The sequence below is a fragment of the Aythya fuligula genome, chromosome 18 (assembly GCF_009819795.1).
Source record: "Aythya fuligula isolate bAytFul2 chromosome 18, bAytFul2.pri, whole genome shotgun sequence".
NCBI classification, from domain to species: Eukaryota; Metazoa; Chordata; class Aves; order Anseriformes; family Anatidae; genus Aythya; species Aythya fuligula.
In genome coordinates this window covers 8,869,841-8,888,271 of record NC_045576.1, presented here as the reverse complement: position 1 = coordinate 8,888,271, position 18,431 = coordinate 8,869,841, and the positions used below count along the sequence as shown (strand labels likewise).

Below are 18,431 nucleotides of genomic sequence, written 5' to 3'. Positions count from 1 at the left end.
CAAGCTGTGTCTCCAGGCAGTTCAGTGCAGCAGGTTGGGATTTCTGTAATGCTTGTCCCACCAGCAGAGCCTCCACCCGGATCCATGGTACTGCATCCAAGGGAATGCTGCGTACAGACAGTTGCCACTGAGCTCTTTAGTAGTGTTGAGGAGCCACGTGGGAGTCACAGGTTGTTGCCGTGAAGATTGTGTTGCCTGTGGGGAAGCCGGCTGCTGGTAGTTAGCTGTGGTGGAAATGCGAGCTGTTACGGTTCCTCTGGGATGACTTTTCGGAGGAAGTGGTGTTTCCCTGCATGTGCCTCATGTGAAGTGCTGGTTCTTGGCTCACCCTCGCCCTGTGTCACCCCAGCCCCGTGTCGTGGAGCTGCTTGAAGTGTTTCCAGTGGGTTTTCCCTGAACGGGCCCTGAGGCAGAGCTGTGATGCACGCAGGGAGGTGAGCAGCTCTGGGGACAGCACAGAGCTGTGAGCTGAGGAATGTGTGTGCTAGCCAACTTCAGCATGTTGGACCTTTCAGCAGCCAGCTCAAAGACCTCAAACCCAGACAGCCCAAGGTGGACATTTTTATTCTCAGTCAGAATGGGATGCAGGCAGCATTTGGTTTGCCTTTCTTACCAGGACAGAGTTCAGAACAAGAAAAGGTAAAGCCAGGTTAAGGCAGGAGCCTTAAAGGTAGGCGTCAGATCTGGTCCCCTCCAGCCCTTGCTTCTTGTGTTTGTTCTGAGGGGTGGAGTTCCATGACTTGGTTGCTGATTTAAAGGGTATTTAGCAATATTTAACAACGTTGGCTTGGTTGGGATAGATTGTCTTGAGCCTTAGTGTCGTATTCTGACAAAAAATGAGCTGCCTAGGGTTGGAGTGGATGTTGGGATATACACTTTCCATGCGGTGATTTATAGCACAGAGTGGAACTGTCAGCTCCATATATAAATAGATGCAGTCTGGTAAGAAATGCATCTTTTGGATTCCCAGATTAAAGAAAAAATTAAAGAAAAAATCAAATCATTATTCACATCATGGTGAAAGGTATGGCACTATTGTTCACTACAGTCCAGTCTTAGCAAGAGTTTTAGGGGAAGGAGGTAATTGGTGTGGAATTACACTTCTGAAATGTTTTAGGTACTGACTTCTAACAAAAACCCTCTTACTGTGTGCAAGAATGGAAAGAGTCTGCTGTCAGAAAACACCAATGCATTGAAAGAGGATCTTTTTACAGAAACAGATCTCTTCCAGGAAAGCTCACTGATCAGGTTCAGGGTGGAACTGGACCCGGGAAAGCATTACCAAAAGAGCAGGTAGTCAGGTCTGCCACCTTGGTTGCAGGTTTCTCCTTCGGTCCACACCTCCCTTTCCCAAGTGCCATGCAAGCACTGAAGCAGGAGGCTCCTGTTGGTCGTGGAGTCGGTGCTGGTTGTACATTCACATGATTTTGGAAAGGTTCCACTTTCATTCTTAGGGATAATTCAGCTGAATTTCAAAATCTTAGATGTTTTTCTAGGACATAATTTTTGTTTTGTGGCCAGCTGTATTTATATGCTCAAAAATGCAAGTCTTTTGCCTAGTTGAAATAAGAGTTAATGAAAACCTTTAAATGGCTTGGCAGCCATACAGTCTGTGTCTTGGATACAATAGTCAGCTTGTGTTCAGTCTGAAGTTAATGGACATCTGGGGCAGCTTCTAGGTGGCTGTCAGACAGAAAGCCATTTCTGGGCGTCCTGGTCTTATAGGAAAGGTTTAAATTAAGTGTGCTTTTTAATTTTTTTTTTCTACAAATGTTCCTGTAAATAGAATCCTTGTTTTATTCTGTGCCCAGTTATTGCTGTTCTTCAGTTTTAATTTTCCCAGGATTTTTTTCAAGCAAAAAGAGCAGGAATGCGAACATGCTCAAGACACTGCAAAACCACATTTAATTTAAAGAGGAAGTGAGCATTTTATTGAATAAATGGTAGATAAGTACCAGCTTTAGAACTGAAGAGCCCTTCAGCTCCAAACTTCCTGAGGGCATCTCCTGCCCCAGGCAGGGGAGCTGCTAGGGGGGCTTGTCACATTCAGAGTGTTTTGATGATGAACCAAAAGTGGGTCCTCTTTAAATGTCATCTTCCTTTTAGAGACCGCCTCACTGGAGGAAAGCACAGAAATAGTTTGAATATGAGGCTGGAGTTTTGTTTGGTTTTGATCTTGTATTTGAATTGCAGTGTAATTGCCTCTGTGTTGTTGATTCAAGAACGGTTTCCCCTAGGTCTGGACAAACCCGTTTAGGGAAATCAAAATGTTTTTATTCCCCAGGCCCACACTGGGTGCTTGCTTGTATGCCTTCAAAGGAGCCATTTCTCGGCTGGAGAGATAGTGACCCCATGGCACTAAAGGGTGCAGTTGGGATGCACAGCCAAGGGATTTGTGCCACCCTCTGTCGCTTCCAGAGGTCTCTGCCATCCGTCTTTCAGTGCTGCCAAAACTGAAGTACTGAGTGACAAAACTGTTAGAGTTCAGCCAAACCGTCCTGCAACCTGCCAAGACTTTTGTAGTTTCATTGTACTTAGGAGCTCCTCTTAAGTGTGTTAAGTGGATGGATGCAGTGATGCATGGCCCTTCTGACAGATCATTGCCAAGATCCAAGGGCTGTAAGCACACTGTGGCTCTTCACTTCTAATATTAGCCATTGTTTTTCAGCATTTCATCTCTTTGGGACTGGTAAACAAAAGCAGGCTCAGAAATTCTTCTTCAGAATTTACATTCAGACATAGTCAGCCCTTCGTTTGTACGGGGTGGGGAGAAGAAGCATGGCTTAACTGAAACATGCTTCTACCGAGAGCTCATACCCAAAAATAATTAGGTACAAGTAAGTGATTCTAGCACAAAGATAAGATATCTGTGGTTCAAGTATGCCTTGGTTTTATCATCTGCTTGTTACTGATACAAGAAAGTAATTTTACATTTCCTGCAAGTAAGTAATTATCTACCACATTGGAGATGACATGTCAGATGGCAAATTGCAAGTTGTGAATTTCCAGTAGATTTGATTAAAAAAAGGCTCCCCTTAACTACACTGAAATTTCTATTTTAGTTTGAACTTTTATAGCTGTGCGTTTGTGTGTGGTGCATTCAAATTCTTCGTTAAAAATTGCATGAGATTTATGGTGCACTAGGTCACTGATGGAAAGCATTTCTTGCAATGTTGTCAAGAAAACCATATTCCTACTTGCATGTAAAATACATTCCTGCCACCTTTGTTTAGAACAAGGAAGTAATAATTGTTAGAGGTATATGAGCAAGAACGATGAGATTTTAGTCAAATGCTTTTTTTTTTCTAGATAGGCATACCGTTGATCTAAATCTGGTTGTTTTCTCCAATGCTGGACATTCTTGCTGGATGAGTTCCAAAGTCTAGGGTTTTGCCTTGAGAGAAAACTCTGCTTTAGCACCTGCAAAGTCCAGGCTGGGAATGTCTGAGCAATGTTGTAATATCATCACCTGTAACTAAGCCGTAGCAAAGAGACAAACAATGGAATTGTATACCACAGAATGTGTGTGCTGCTCTGAGATGGAGGGCAGGAGTCTCTCTCTTTTTTTTTTTTTTTTTAAGCTTCTGCCAGTATTTATAACTGTATTTAGGCCTTTTACTATAGCAGATTAACCACAAGCTGTTGGAATAGCTTTTACTAAGGCCATTTGCTAACTCCAGCAGAATCTGGATACAACTTCCTCAAGCAGATGTTCCAGTTGGCAGTGCTTCTGCCTCTCTGTTAATAACTGTCTCATTTTTTTTTCTCCAGGATTCAAATCTTTCGATACACACTGATAATCCAGACTTGACGCCGTGTTTCCAGAATACCATCCTAGCATGGATTCCTAGCATTTATCTGTGGACTGCATTACCCTTTTATCTTCTCTACCTAAAGCACTCTAAAAGAGGGTACATCGTGCTTTCCGTGTTGAGCAGGTTCAAGACGGTAAGATGTCTTTGCATTGTTCTGCAAGTAACCTGCAGTTTGTAGTTCATGAGCATTAATTCTGTGTCAAAGCAAACACTGCAGGTGGGGTTTAAACAAAATTATTTCTGGTTTATGGGGGAACTTGCTTATAGGAAACACGTACAGATTTCTGAGGAGGCATACGAAAGGATAGCTCATCTGTTGGGAAATCCTGCGAGCACACCTTTCTGTGTGGGGTGAGGAGTTTATTATTCTGCAGAAAAGAGCAACACCACTTAAAGAGCTCACCACTGGTGAGCCAACACCAGTTAAAGCTGCAAAACAAAGACTTAAAGGTAACTGTAGTGAAAACTTCATCTCATTGTGAAAATAAGCACAGGAAAGTATTTTTTCAAGCCAGTCTACCCACTTAACAGCTATGTGACTTGTCTGCGTCTTGTGCCTAAGAGATGGCTGATGTCAACAGTTCCTCTGGTTTATAAATGGCTAGGTCTAAGGAAAGCAAGCAAGTCACTTCCCATGGACCATGAGAGAATTGGGTTATCCTGGAGAAAAATTCCGGGCATCTGCTTCAGAGCGTGTCTGCCTTTAATCTACATGCTGCCTGTGTTTCTAATTAAAACTGACTAGTATGGGAGGGGAGGAAAAAAGAAAAAACCCAACAGGTAAATACATTAATCTTTCTCCTAGTTGTTTGCACATCCCTTGCAAAACAGTTGAGACTGGATCCTTGGTTTGATTGCAGCGGGACAGTTCCATTAGGCTAAATGCAGCTGGTCACTGTAGCAGTGTTTTGTTTTTCTGTCTCGATGGGAATCTTTGAATCGTAATGGTTTTGCTAGCCATGTGATTGCCCTTGAAGATGAATTTACCAAATGCAGTTTCTGTTTGACTGCTTTCAGCTGTTCGGTGTCCTGCTGTGGTGCGTGAGCTGGGCAGATCTCTTCTACTCTTTCCATGAGCTCCTGCAAAGCAGAACGCCACCACCAGTCTATTTTGTGACTCCCTTGATTGTTGGCATCACTATGGTTCGTAGCTGTTTTCTGTTAAGTGGGACTAGTAAGAAAACTGTTACTTACATGCATGAAGGAGGAAAGGGGTTCCTTTACATTTATTGTCTAACCCTGTGCTCTCTTAACTGAATGATTAGTATTTGGATTAGTGAAACAAATTTTGCCAACTGAAAAGACCACAGTTACAGACATCTCTCTCATGCAGACTTACCTATGTAAATTGAAATCTTTATAATAGAGAGATTGTTCTCCCACCTTGCTCTCATCTATTTCTCCAGGCTTGTGATCCAGGTGTGGAGAGAATTTGGGTATGACTTTGCCTAAATGGGGAGATATGATAGAGCTTGGCTTGTGCATTGTTCAGTATTGTACTGGACTTTGTCAGATTATTTTATCTGTTGGTTGTTCCTCCATCAAACAGAAACCAAATTTGCTTTACCTAAGATAACAAACAGGCTTGGGGCTGTTGTGTGAAAAATAAAGCTGTAAAATTTGCCCATTAAGTTTTTAATTCCCTTGGTAAGCTTAATTTATTTTTAATGCTGTTTTCTAGACAAGTCATGGTTGTCCATCTGGACAGGAGAAATGACAGGTCTTAAATTTGTTTAATATATTACACGCTAAAGTGTAATTGCGTGTGGCCCTAGGTACAACGTCTGGTTTAAAAATTGGATTATGTAGCAGAGGCTCTGAAAGTGATAAAAACAAATTATTTCATAAAGTTATTCAAGGCTTCCCTTAGACAGAGGAAGTTTTATCATTGACTTCTGTAAAATGATGATGGGGCCTCTTTTCAAAGTGGTCCTGCTGCCAATGAGAGTGTGAATAAGGGGAGCAGTGGGATGGGATTGTGTTCACATGTTCCTGTACTTACTTTTCACAGCTGTTAGCTACATTGCTTATTCAATATGAAAGACTGAGAGGAGTTCAGTCCTCTGGGGTGCTCATTATCTTCTGGTTTTTGTCTGTGCTCTGCGCCGTGGGGCCTCTCCGGTCTAAGATCATGACTACAACAGCACAGGTAACATGCCATCCTTGTTAGCACTTGGAGAACAGGAAATGTAGCATTAACATCTCTGTGAAGGGAATGAATCACCAAGTTTGGAGTCAGACCTGAAGCTGGCTTTTGCCAGAAAGAGAAATTTGGTTCCGTTGCCTTGACTCAGACTGGTCTAACTTGAAGGGAACTGGGGTTTCTCCTGCAATGTCACAAAGATTTTGCTTAGCCCAAGGCTATACTGGAAACCTGATAGACATCTGAGGGCTGTACCAATACTCTGACATACACACACACACACACGCATGAACAGGCTCTCACTATTTATTTGTTTTCCTCCCCTTCCCTTTCTCTTTTCAAGCCCCCTGCCATGCTTCAATAGGAATGGGCAGTGATCGAAGATAATGAGTTTTAATAAATAATGTTCCTTCCTTTGTTGTTCCGGCAGCTTGACCGTATTATACAACTCCAGAGGCTTTCTTTTTGTCAGTGCCCAATGTGGTGAGGACAGCATTTTGACTCCAACTGTGGCTGTAAATAGAGACCAGAAAGTTGGAGGGAGAGAAAAGAAACCTGGGCTGTTATGATTCCCATTTGAAAGCATAGCAGGTTCTCCCACAGTAAGAAAGTTGTTTTTCACAGAAACAAATTTCACTAAGTAGGGCAAAGCAGATTGTTTCAGTGATTAGATCATCAAAGACTAGGAATGAAAGGAAGTATTTGGAAAACATTAAGGTGATTGCTTCTCCTCAGTGAAATCAGTGTTGATTCTGTTTGGTGATTTTTTATACTTTTTTTTTTTTTTTTTTAAAACTACTAGCAGTGTTATCCTTTTACCAAGGATCTTGCTGTGTCAGACTGTTGTAAATATTCCAGCAGAAACTGAATCAAACCTTAAATGACAATCTGTGTAGAGCTTTTTCAGAGGGTAGCCTCAATCACGGTGAGACCCACTTGTACACTACTTAAAGTCAATTTTAAAATTGTGGTACTGGTGAATAAGTACAAATATTGGACTATAAATGATTGAATCCTTAATCATCTTAAAATTCTGTGTGCAGAGCCTTAGAACATCTGTGGGTAATATCCCTCTTGTTCTTGCAACTGCCGAGGACCAAATAAATATTCTTTCTCTTACACTTAAGGACTAAAAGTTTTAAGTGAACAATGAGAGCATTCACAATGACACTGGGTTATGAAAGAACCGTGTAAGGGACATGCACTCATAGCAAGAAGTTTTAAGTCAACTGCATACTCAAATGAGTGGGAAAGGAAATATCTCTAGAGCAGATGGAACTGTTGTTATACAATGCAGTGCTTTTTCTTGTAGCTTCTTCTGAAAGCATTTGACATTGATTGCTTGTCAGAGAGAAGATACTAAAGAAAATGTATGTTCTCTGATCCGGGTTGACAATTTCTATGCTTACGACATGATCTGGCAAGAACCCCTGGAGGTAATTTAAAAGGATGTCATGTAGTCCCGATTCCAGAGGGTGTCTGCATTCAATGAAGATGCATAAGCACTTTGAAGTTGACAGAATTTAATGAAAAGCTTGGAGATAAGCATTTTCTTAGGCACTTTACAGAGTATGTGCATACTTTTGTAAGATAATTCCTGCTAGCAGCTACTTCACAGTATTCAACTGTAGGGGAAGAAAGGAATTGCCAAAAGAAGCTGAAACAGACAGTGTGTCTATGTGTGTTGTGGGTGGAAATACAATAATAACAACCATTTACTGTGTTTCTTTTTCCCTTTAGGGCCATGTAAATGAAAGGTTCAGGTTTGCCACATTTTACATCTACTTTGCTTTGATAATCATTGAGTTGATTCTTTCATGTTTTAAAGAAAAGCCTCCATTTTTTTCCCCTGTTAATACAGACCCTGTAAGTATTTTTATTTGCATTACTTATACTTTACAGACTATATAATGTTTTGAGAGTCCTAGTGAAAATACTTGTAACTGAAAAAAGCTTTGGATTGTCATTGAGATTCCAGCTGTACTTGGTGACCCCCTTAAGAAGCAATAGGTATGGAGAGTACTAGTAACGCGTAATGGAAAAAGGCTTCAAATCCCATTGTTAATGACCGAAACCTGTGTGGTGAAAACAACTCTCCTACTTGCTGCTTCATAAATTTCGTTTATGACAACTAAAGTGTAGTATTAATTATTCCAGGGGTGATTTTTATGAAGATGGTTTTCTACCTGCTTAACATTCATTTAGCTGAAGTCTCTCAGGGTTGACCCAATAAACCAATTTTATATGTGTTGAGAATAGATATGGAAAAACATTAATAACAGAAGGTATCAGTGGTGTCACAGGTTAAATTTCTTCTCCATTTCATAAAATGGTCTCTATAATTAGATTTATTCTTGAGCCAGACTGAGAGAGAAACTGAGTTAATTTCCTGAATGAAAATTTCAGAAACTGTAGAATGACGTTTCCCTTTATGTAAGTGTGATTTAAAGGCAATATATTAAGCAATTTTTGAAAGGAGTTCTGCATGACATGGGAAATGAAATAAATCAATTTTTATGTCCTTTTAGGACATAGGTACATACGTGTAATATACCGTATAATAGAGCAAAACTGATCAAAGTGAGCTGTTGTCTTGTTGAAGTAATAGTATATATCTTGATTTTTTTTTTCCCGTATAACTTTACCATAGAATCCATCTCCAGAGTTAACTTCAGGCTTTCTCTCAAGATTGACGTTTTGGTGGTTTACAAGGTGAGCCTCTCTTTTCAACGTGTTGGACAGCTGACAGCCCTAAACTCTATTTATGATACGTGTTGTACAGAGTTACCAACATGGAGGTTTTTGTCCCTGCAAGTAATTGATGTTGGATGCTCTTTCATTCACAGCACTGTCAGCGCTCTTACCATTTACATGTTTACAAACCACTTTTAGAGTGCTCATACTTCCCAAACTTCTTTTCTGAAAAGTATGGTAACAATTTTGACATGCCTAATAGGATATGCAGTCTGGTTGTGCTTACCACATGCTGGAGTGTGACCTGAAAGAAGTTGTAAGACTGTGTTGCACTTGCAGGTGATAGTGGCAACTTTTCACCCAGCTGAGATGCATTTTGTTTCCTGTTCAGGTTCATGGGTGAATGCTTTTTAATGAGGACATTTCCTGTGCAAGAGGAAGCTGGGTTATATATACAAATGATTATTACCAACTGATGATACTGCTGTAATATGGGATGATATTAAAGATCCAGACATGAGATTTTCTTTTACTCCATGATAAAGAAGTGGCATAGTTACCAGAGGCCATGTTAAGACTTGTTTTTTTCCAAAGTAGTTGAGAGTGTTGAGATCTTCTCTCTTCCATCCATGTATCTTTATTGTCCTGGCAACAGCCCTGTAAAATTCATTTTAGAGTGAGATCTTTCTAAATTTCTAGAGTTCTGAATTTTCAGCTTTCCTGTAGAGATTTATGGCAACTAGATGTTTCTATCCCTTGGCAAAATTTCACTTACAGTTGTAGTTTTCATTTATTTGGAGAGAGTAATCTGATTTTCCTTTAATTTATGTGAGCTTTACTTTTGCATTTTGTTCACTTCTGACAGTTAATTCAGATAGATTCCGTTATTTTTATTTCTAAATCTTCAGTATTTTCATTTAACACCACAGTTTCATTCAAAGGCTTTCGAATGTTGGCTTTTGTTGTATTTTATTGAAAATACCACTTTAGGAAAAATGTACATGTAATGAAAACTGTGTTGTATCCTCTCCTTAAGTGCAAGCATAGAGATGAGGAAAGGGAAATGAAGGCATAATTATCACTTTTCTTCTGTGGAGATGTATCTTCTTGCTTTTGTTAGCTAACTAGTCCTAGAGTTGTTGCTAGGAGTTGCTTTTTTTTTTTTTTTTTTCCAAACTGAGTTGGACTGTTTTTCTCCATATATGCAGCATGGCAATTCTTGGTTACAAAAGACCCCTTGAAGATAAGGATTTGTGGTCACTGAATGAAGAAGATACTTCAAAAAGTATTGTACAACAACTAAGTAAAGAATGGGACAAGGAAAAAGCAGAGTGTAAACAGTAAGTATACGAACAGTTCTGCGAATGGGGATTGATCTGAGTCACTTCAACATTAATAAGCTGTTCATCCCTAGAAGTGAGCCAAGTAAACGTGGCACTTGTCTCTTATTCCATCTGTTCCTCATTAATATTAACAGTCAAATTGGCTTATTTTAATATGTCTAGGCAGAGGCAAGCAAGAGCCCTCTGGGGCTTCTGTACCACCTACACACTTTTTTAACGAGGTGCTTAAAATCTGCATGGGCAGGTAGTGTCATTTACCATGTGGTGAAGGGCTGAAGATGTATAAGCAGAAGGGGATGAGTTGGTTGGATAGGAGAAAATTAATAACTTTCATTATTGAGCTGGTAGATGTCTAACCCTATAATTGCATCCCTCCTAGTCATGTTAGAACACAACTTCTGGGCACCATAAAACAAAAGGAATTCTTGATTATCGCCATCGTGAGGGTTTGGCCTGACATTAATTTTAGCCTGAAGGCTCTCAGCAGTAAATAATTCTTCACTTCCTACCAATAAAAGTATGAAACTGTCCCAACAAGTGAAGTGTATTGTGTATATAGGGAGAGGAATAGCCTACTTTAAGAGTTGAGACCCTGTTCTTGTTGCCTCAGAAGTTATCAGCAGAATTCCCATGATCTCTGATGGAAATGGAATGAGGGTCAGAATTACTTGCATATAGTTGCATCCATGCTGGAGAGGATATCCTTTTTATTGCATGTTCTGTCCCAGTGTAATCTTAAGAAGTTACCTATTGTGTAACTGTATTTCCTTCTCTGTTCCTAACTCCTTGGTTAGTGTCCAAAACGTCTCCAAACAAATAGATGTGCTAATAGTGTGTTTCAAATGAAAAATGTCAATAAGGAGGATGCCTGGCCTTCCATTTCCTTTCATTGTGGAGATTTCTTCTCCATATGGAAGCTTTCCTCTGTTATTTTCTGTGCATATCCTTGCCAAATTGGAAAGACCCTTTTATGTGATAATATTAGGAAAGTCATAAGCTTTTTGGCAAGGCTAAATATGATGTGGAGAGTTCCACTTCACAGCTAAAATTTGAAAGATTTCCAGCACTAACACCAGCAGCTTGTCCCCTAGTGCTGTGTGTGTGTGTGTGTGTGTTGTGGTTTTACTTTGGTTGGTTGGTTGGTTGATTTGGTTTTTTGTTCACTTAATGTCTCTACTTTTACGGTGTGGAATAACGTGCATTGTCTGGGTTCTGGTCTCTTGCTGCCCAGACATGAATCTTAGTCCCCCAGGCTTTCATATAATAAGAGCACAGCCATTTTACAGAAGTGCCTGGGGTCCAGGAAAACTTTTGCTGGAAAACCAGAAACTGTGTCTGGGGTTTTGTTATGGGGTTCATTGCGTTTTGGAAATCATTCATACAAACTGGGGCCGGTTGGCAATGAATTCAGCCTTAAATTCTGGCTTATACTAAGCTCAGGTAAAATTCTGTGGAGACTACGTTAATGAGCCTGAGGTGGAGAAAAGAGCAAAAACAAAGCAAATCCCTGTACTCTGGATTGCTGTTTCAAGTAACTCTGAAAGCTGGGTGGCTCTGTTTATTCTCCATTTATAAGTAGGCATTCTTAATTACTTCATGTCAAATAACATCATTGGTAGTTGCTTGGAAGCCATTGGAAAGGCTTTTCTTTTTTTTTAACTCTGCTGATTTGATCTCCTCTGGGTAAGGTTTTATGATATTAAAATGTTGTTTCAGTTCCGCATGTGTAGAAAGTGTCATGGAAAATATTTGCAGTGTACATAGTAATGACTTCTTTCTAAAAAATTAATCAGTTGCAATTCTGGCATAGCTAAAGCTTCAGACTTATTTCATTGTAATGATTATCATATTCCTATTTTACCTAAACCTACAAAACTCCTTTTGCATATTGTTTCACAGCTCTTTTAAAGCACCCTTGTGAATTACTGTTAAATAATTGCTAATAATTGATTCTCTACTAATGAGTTACAGAATAGATCAGTTTGGATTTAAGTCGGATCACTGTGGATTCAAATCATTATTATAGATAATAATAACAACAATAATAATAAAGCATGCTAGTAGTCTTTTTGCTTTTGCTCATTTGACTGTATGGCTGAAGTCTCTGCTTACTTTACTGGTAAGTGCATTGCTGCTTCTGAGAAAGCTGGAGCTGTGCTGGAAGGATGAGAGCGCACTGGAACCTATTTCACCTCACTTTTTAGTTAGCTTCTGATTTTAGAGGCTTTGCTTATGTAGATGAATTGAAGATATAGTGCCTTGTCGTTACCACTGAGAAAGCTATGTGCTTCCCATGAGATAATCAGCATTTATTATCTGCCCAGCTGTAAATAATGGAAGCCAAGCACATGCTTTTTGCTTGGAGAAAAAACTGGGTGTGACGAGTCCCACACACTGCTGAAATCCTGGCCTCACCTAGCTACCCGTAGTAAACACTAGATGTGTTTTTTCTCCCTTTGGGATTTTTGCTGCAAGAGATCTATTTCATTGCTGTTAGCTCACTGTAATAAACATTTTTAATAGCACAAAGCCATGGGCAAGTAGTCCTGTTTCTCCTTCAATGCGTTGTAACAGCCTGGTTGTCAGAAAATAAAGCTTTACTCATAAACTCTCCAGGTTTGATCTGGAAGAACAAAGACTACACTGTTTATTCTCGTCTGAAACAAAACAAAGCGATAAAACAAAAAATGTTGTCTGGTTTAGGTTCCCCTACCCCACCCTCAAACTGTACTGCAAAGAAATTGGGATTTGCACATGCCTTCATTTGAAAGGATGTGAACAAGTTTCTACCTGCGGGCTGTTAGCCACAGCGATCATTCTGAACTCTTGTAGGCTGTTGGAATTACCAGCCTCTGTAGCCAGCCAGCTCCAAAAAAATCTGCATGCTCTTTATGAAGAATCATAAATCCCACCTCACTTGGTTGTACTTGCAAGTTATTTTTCAAATGCCTTTTTTCTCAACACTAGGGTCTCTCTTCCATCTGTCCTTTCTTATAAGGCTTATGTGTCCCTGACTCACATTTCCTTTCCTCTGCTCCACCTGGATTTGGGATTTAAACTTCCTGGCTGACGTTCATGGAATTATTCTTTAGGTCCCGTAGCCCTCAAGACTCCACAGCAATTTGGGACATGTTGATAGAAAAGCTGCCAGGCTGCTCTTTGAGGAGGAGGTAATTTTTCAGAGCACCCAATCTGTATTGATAGGCTACAGAAGTCAGGCACCTAAACCCAAGAGGTTCCGCTGTTAAACTTGCCCAGAGCCCTGGAGAGCAGCACAAACTTTTGGGGTGAATTTTTCCTTAGTCATTCTCAAAGATCTTTGCAGAAGATCCTGCTTTCATTGGCTTATTTTGCATTTGGAGAGAGTTAACAGAGTTTTAACTGCTTGATTTGTCATTTGAGTAAACTTTAGGCAGCTAAATCCAGAGTTTCTCTTCTGGAAGGAACTTGGTCATCTGTGTCCCAGATCTCAGAGATAGCTCAGCTTTGGAGGTTTTTGTTTTGCACTATGGTTTGTACTCTGTTGAAAAAGTCCCGGGAACGCAAAACTCTGAAGTGGGCTGTGCCTGCTTCCTCTCGCAGCTTGGCATGAGGTTCAGTGCCTGTCTCCAGAGGGACTCAGACTTCTCAGAAAGCAGCTGTGCTACCAGATAAAGGTAAAGGTTTAGTGCAGCTGGTGACAGAATAAAGAATAGTCTCAGAAGGACTAGGTGAGGGTGCCTATTCGTGGCATGTAAATACCAGCTGTTAGAGGATCCTTTTAGAAGAAACTGGAGATTCGAGGTCAATTTAGTTGTCTGCCAAAGGAAGTCAGCCATTCATCTCCTACTCCTTTGGGCCTCATTCTCATCCCCAAGTGATTGGCTTTCTGGCTTGTGGGGTACACCTCATCCTTTTGAGGGGTGTTATGCAGAAAAATAAAGGAAATCAAGACTCATCACACAAGAGGGGGCTATCCCTGAATGTGTCCAGATCTTGCCAGAAGTCCTGCTGTAGCAGAGCAAAGAAAGGAGCTAGGTTTTTGGATGCCACTGCAGTACTGTACACATAGGGCAATGACGTTCTCATCATCAGTTGTCACTACTTGATTGATGTGTTCCCCTAGGAAAGAAGATGTGACATATAGGAAGAAATCTAACCACATGCTGAATCATGTTGGTGATGGTCCAGATGAGGCAGAAGTTCTGATTAGAGACAAGAAGCACAACAGAAAGCCTTCCTTCCTCAAAGCTTTGTTGAGGACCTTCGGACCATACTTCTTAATCGGCTCCTTCTTCAAGCTGATACAAGACTTACTTTCTTTCGTCAACCCTCAGCTCTTAAGGTTGGTTTACTGTGTGAGTAGTTTCTATGTGCAATTTCTATGGAGGCTTGGCTTTGGCAAGCAATATTTATTTTTGAAATGCATAACTAGTTTCCCTCACAGTGCTGCATGTGTAAGTTTCCCCACCTTCCCCCTGAAATGCCCTGAGACAGGAGTTCTTTATTGTGGACTAGGCTGCAAATTGGACAAGCTTCTTTGAAATGAAAGATTCATAAATCACCCATCACCAATAGACAGCTTTGGATTACAAATTACCTGTTGTGCTGTGCAACAGTCCAAAGTAATTTCTTCCCAGTTCTAAAAGATTATTTGTGAAATCAATGCAGAGCACTTCTTGCTGGATCCAGTAGTCTCTGTATATCTGATACCCATATGGGCTGTTGGTGGTGGCAGCTGTAGTGTGACAATACAAATAAAGTGTGATGCTCAAGTACGTGGTGCTTTGGCAGTGCTGCTATCATCTGGGATAGATTTTGGAGACTTTAGATAAGTTTGTGCATTCTTAACAGTATGTAGTGATGAGAATGTGCAGTAAATTTCTAAGCAACAGAAAATAATGGTTTAAAAAAAAAAAAAAAAAAAAAGAGGAACAAAAAAGCAAGAGCTTGACAAAACTGGTATGTCCTCAAATTCTCCCTGAATGGGGAACATCCCTATTTTCCATCTTCGGGGACACTGGTCATTCAGATCCATAAGGCTATCTGCACAATCCCCACATTTTTCTCTCTGTTAGTATTATTCCTGAGGTGAGAATGTCGCCAGATAATCATTAACTAACAAAAACATATTGAAGCATTTCAGAGAATGGTGGTTGCTTTCTATCAAACCATCGCTTCTTGTTTCCAAACACGTGGTCCTGTTAATGCATGAAGGGTTTGGATGGGGGCCATAGGTGAATGTGGGGAAAGGGAGAAAGGAAGGCTCTGTTTCTATACAAATGTCTTAAAATAATGTGGAGCTGTGTTCAGAGACAGTGTTGTTTTGTGGGTGGTTTGTGACATACCCAGACACTTGCCGAAAAAAGGGTCCAGCCCAATATGGTGACATTAATAGCTTGCAGTCTGTCTTCTTCCAGTGTCCCTAGTGAAGAGGAGGCAGCTGGCTTCCTGCTGGGAACACATTAACTATAGTCTATTCTGGGAATTTCTGAAAATTGCATAAATTCCTGGATATGTTGTCAGTGATATCTCAAGGCATATGATGGGGAATTTCTGCTCAAGTCTAAACTCCTGCAATCTTGGAAAATGCAATTCTAGTGGCAAAAGAAAATGAAAAAGCCATGGTTGTCTGGCAAGTTGCACATAAATTAGTTTTCTGTTTCTAAAAAGATTGCTGAATCTTGAGGAAGAGTTTTTTTCTTCTGAAGCTGTCCACTTAAGGCATGAATGAATGGTGTTATGCAAAAGGAAGATCTCAGATCTGAAGCTGAAGCAACCTCATGCTTCTAAAGCAAGGCTTTGGGCCTCCCTAGTAGTTTCCAAGTGTTATTTCCCCCCTGCTGGTTATCTGAATCAGGGACCCAAATCTGTTCCTCTCTTATTTTGAAAATTCAATTCTCTGGTCAGTAGTCTGGAGTCAGAAATGTGATTTTTGAGAATTCTGGACATTGCAATACGTTGTTCTGCTTGTTTGTTATATGACAGCTGTTTTGGTCTTGCAGGGAGAGCACCTATCTGCAGTAAGAAATGGTTATTAATGAAAGATAACCAGTTTAGTGGTACTACAGTTTTACCAAAAAAGTGAGAGTAGAGAACTTCCTGTGCATCCATCCTGAAGGATTTCTTTTAATCTAGCTTTTTTTTTTTTGTGGGAAAGCACCCCAGGCAGAGGTGCTTGGGCTGCTGGAAGAGTATTTGGGTAGGAGGGTGGGAAGCTGGTTTTGCCTGCTTTACTGCAGTGTCCTACGATGTTGTATTGTTCACCTCTTGCCCTGTGCAGCTGCTTGGCAAAGCCCAGACACGGAGCTGTGTGTTTGAACACCAGATTGCAGGGGAAATCTAGACTTTCTCGTCATATTTCATTTTCTACGGGCTCACTTACAAATGGACTTTCTCACTGGCAAAGCTCAGGTTTTGCTGTTGTATCTTTGCAATGTTGTTTGGCTGAAGTCATAACTCAGCTTGCATCCTGGAGAGCTGTTTACTTTTTGTGGCTAGAGAGAGGATGTGGCAGGATGCCATAGCTGAGGGAAGCTATGTTATGTCCCATTAAACTTGCTGTATGTTTTCTTTTTTTTTTCCTTTTCCTTCCCTAATGTTCTGAAAAACAGTGTATTAATCAGCTTCATTAAGAACAAAGATGCCCCAGCCTGGTGGGGATTTTTGATTGCAGCTTTGATGTTTACCTGCGCTGTGCTGCAGACTCTCATACTTCACCAGCATTTCCAGTACTGCTTTGTTACTGGGCTGAGGCTGAGAACTGGGATCACTGGAGTGATATACAGAAAGGTAAGACTGGAAGCATTTTGTGGGCCAAAGCACCAACACAAGCAAACCATGTTATGAAGTCTTTTTCTTTGGAGATTAAGAATTAATGTATGTGAGAATAATTTTATTCTTGTTGGTGAATCAAATTCATGGGGAGTATTGTGTTTTCTTAATTCTTGAGGATTTCTTTTCCATCTTTCTTCATATGTGTCAAGATTGTGAATCCAAAGAATCTCTCTTATTTCTCAGTCCTTAGTTATCACAAACTCAGCAAAGCGCTCATCTACTGTTGGAGAAATTGTCAACTTGATGTCAGTGGATGCCCAACGCTTCATGGATCTGGTGACTTTCCTGAATATGTTGTGGTCTGCACCACTCCAGATATTTCTAGCTTTGTATTTCCTCTGGCAGGTACAGACATTGTCACATTTCTTCAGATTTTTTTTTTTAAATGACGTACAAGTATAAAGATTTTTGATCCTTTGACCTACCGCTGCTTTTTTATAAGCTTATTTTTCTGCCTGGTTTTGGTAAAATAACTTTCAGTGGTGTACAAGATCGATTAGTTTTGTAGTCGTTTTGTTCAGCTGACAGGCAAGATAACACATCTGAAGCCAAAGGTAGCCTTTATATTTCCTTTGTCCCTAGGATGCTTCAATAGGTGCAGTTTTGGACTCATCACTGTATTCCCAGTAGTAGATACAAATGAGAACTCGAGGGGAGTGCTTAAAAAACAATCGTACAACCATATTATGCCATAACAAGAAGTTTTGTGTGAGTCAGCATGAAACAAATCTCACCCGGAATAAACATATTTTTTTCCATTGCTTCAGTGAAGTTTCTTGTTTATTCCGAGTTTCGTTAGAGCACTGATTTCCTCTTTAAAATGTTTCTTTGCGGTTAATCTGTGTAAAGCAGGAGCACCAATGTAACTATACTGATTTATTCTCAAGAGCCATAAAGCTGCAGTAGGTTTATGAGTTACTGCTCTGCTGGTAAGCAGTGTAGTTAGCGGTTTGTGTGTGCTCTTATCCATATTGAGGGCACTGGGTTAATTCAGTAATTACAGTTCCCTAGGTCAGGGAGAAGTCAGTAGAAAAAATCCCTTCTCTGTAGCTTATTTGTTCATTTCTAGATTTGCTCAATAGCTCTGTGTCTGTGTTAGCTCAGACTTTTTTCCCCTCCCACTGGGAACCGCTTACCAGGTAAATCACAAAGCACTCTGCTGTCACCAATACTGGTGTAATGGTAACTCAGGATGGATGTTGTCTTATTTTTCTGTCTCCTCGTTGTTGTGTGGATTCAGAATACTTCACCAGGAGGAGTTCAGCTGCCTATGCAGAATGCTCACCAGTGAGGCAAAGCATTTCGGTTTCTGTAACCTGCTGTTGTTTTAATGCTCGCCATAGGGGATAGCAGCACTTGGGTACAACAACAACTTACCTTTTTTTTCTTTCAATCAAGGCTTTAGGGCCTTCTGTGCTGGCAGGAGTTGCTGTGATGGTTTTACTTATCCCATTGAACTCTGCAATAGCAATAAAAACCAGAGCATTCCAGGTAAGGTACCAGCAGAGAAGGTGGTATTATCTAGATTTCTAACTGTGCTATGAGAAGTGAAGGCATCAGCAGTGTCTTGGCCATTTCTGAGATGCCATTCACACTACTTGACTTAAAAGTAAGATTGTG

At 40.4% G+C, this 18,431-nt stretch overlaps 1 protein-coding gene across 1 annotated transcript in view; it reads left to right on the top strand.

Annotated features, from left to right (window-relative positions):
• ABCC3 (ATP binding cassette subfamily C member 3) overlaps positions 1-18,431 on the top strand; it is a 47,497-nt gene that overhangs the window by 9,889 nt on the left and 19,177 nt on the right. The window contains exons 2-11 of the mRNA XM_032199793.1: positions 3,772-3,948; positions 4,833-4,958; positions 5,827-5,964; positions 7,699-7,824; positions 8,609-8,670; positions 9,861-9,992; positions 14,101-14,319; positions 16,589-16,766; positions 16,995-17,156; positions 18,210-18,302. Coding sequence (XP_032055684.1) covers positions 3,772-3,948; positions 4,833-4,958; positions 5,827-5,964; positions 7,699-7,824; positions 8,609-8,670; positions 9,861-9,992; positions 14,101-14,319; positions 16,589-16,766; positions 16,995-17,156; positions 18,210-18,302 — 1,413 coding nt within the window. The remainder of the gene's footprint in view (positions 1-3,771; positions 3,949-4,832; positions 4,959-5,826; positions 5,965-7,698; positions 7,825-8,608; positions 8,671-9,860; positions 9,993-14,100; positions 14,320-16,588; positions 16,767-16,994; positions 17,157-18,209; positions 18,303-18,431) is intronic.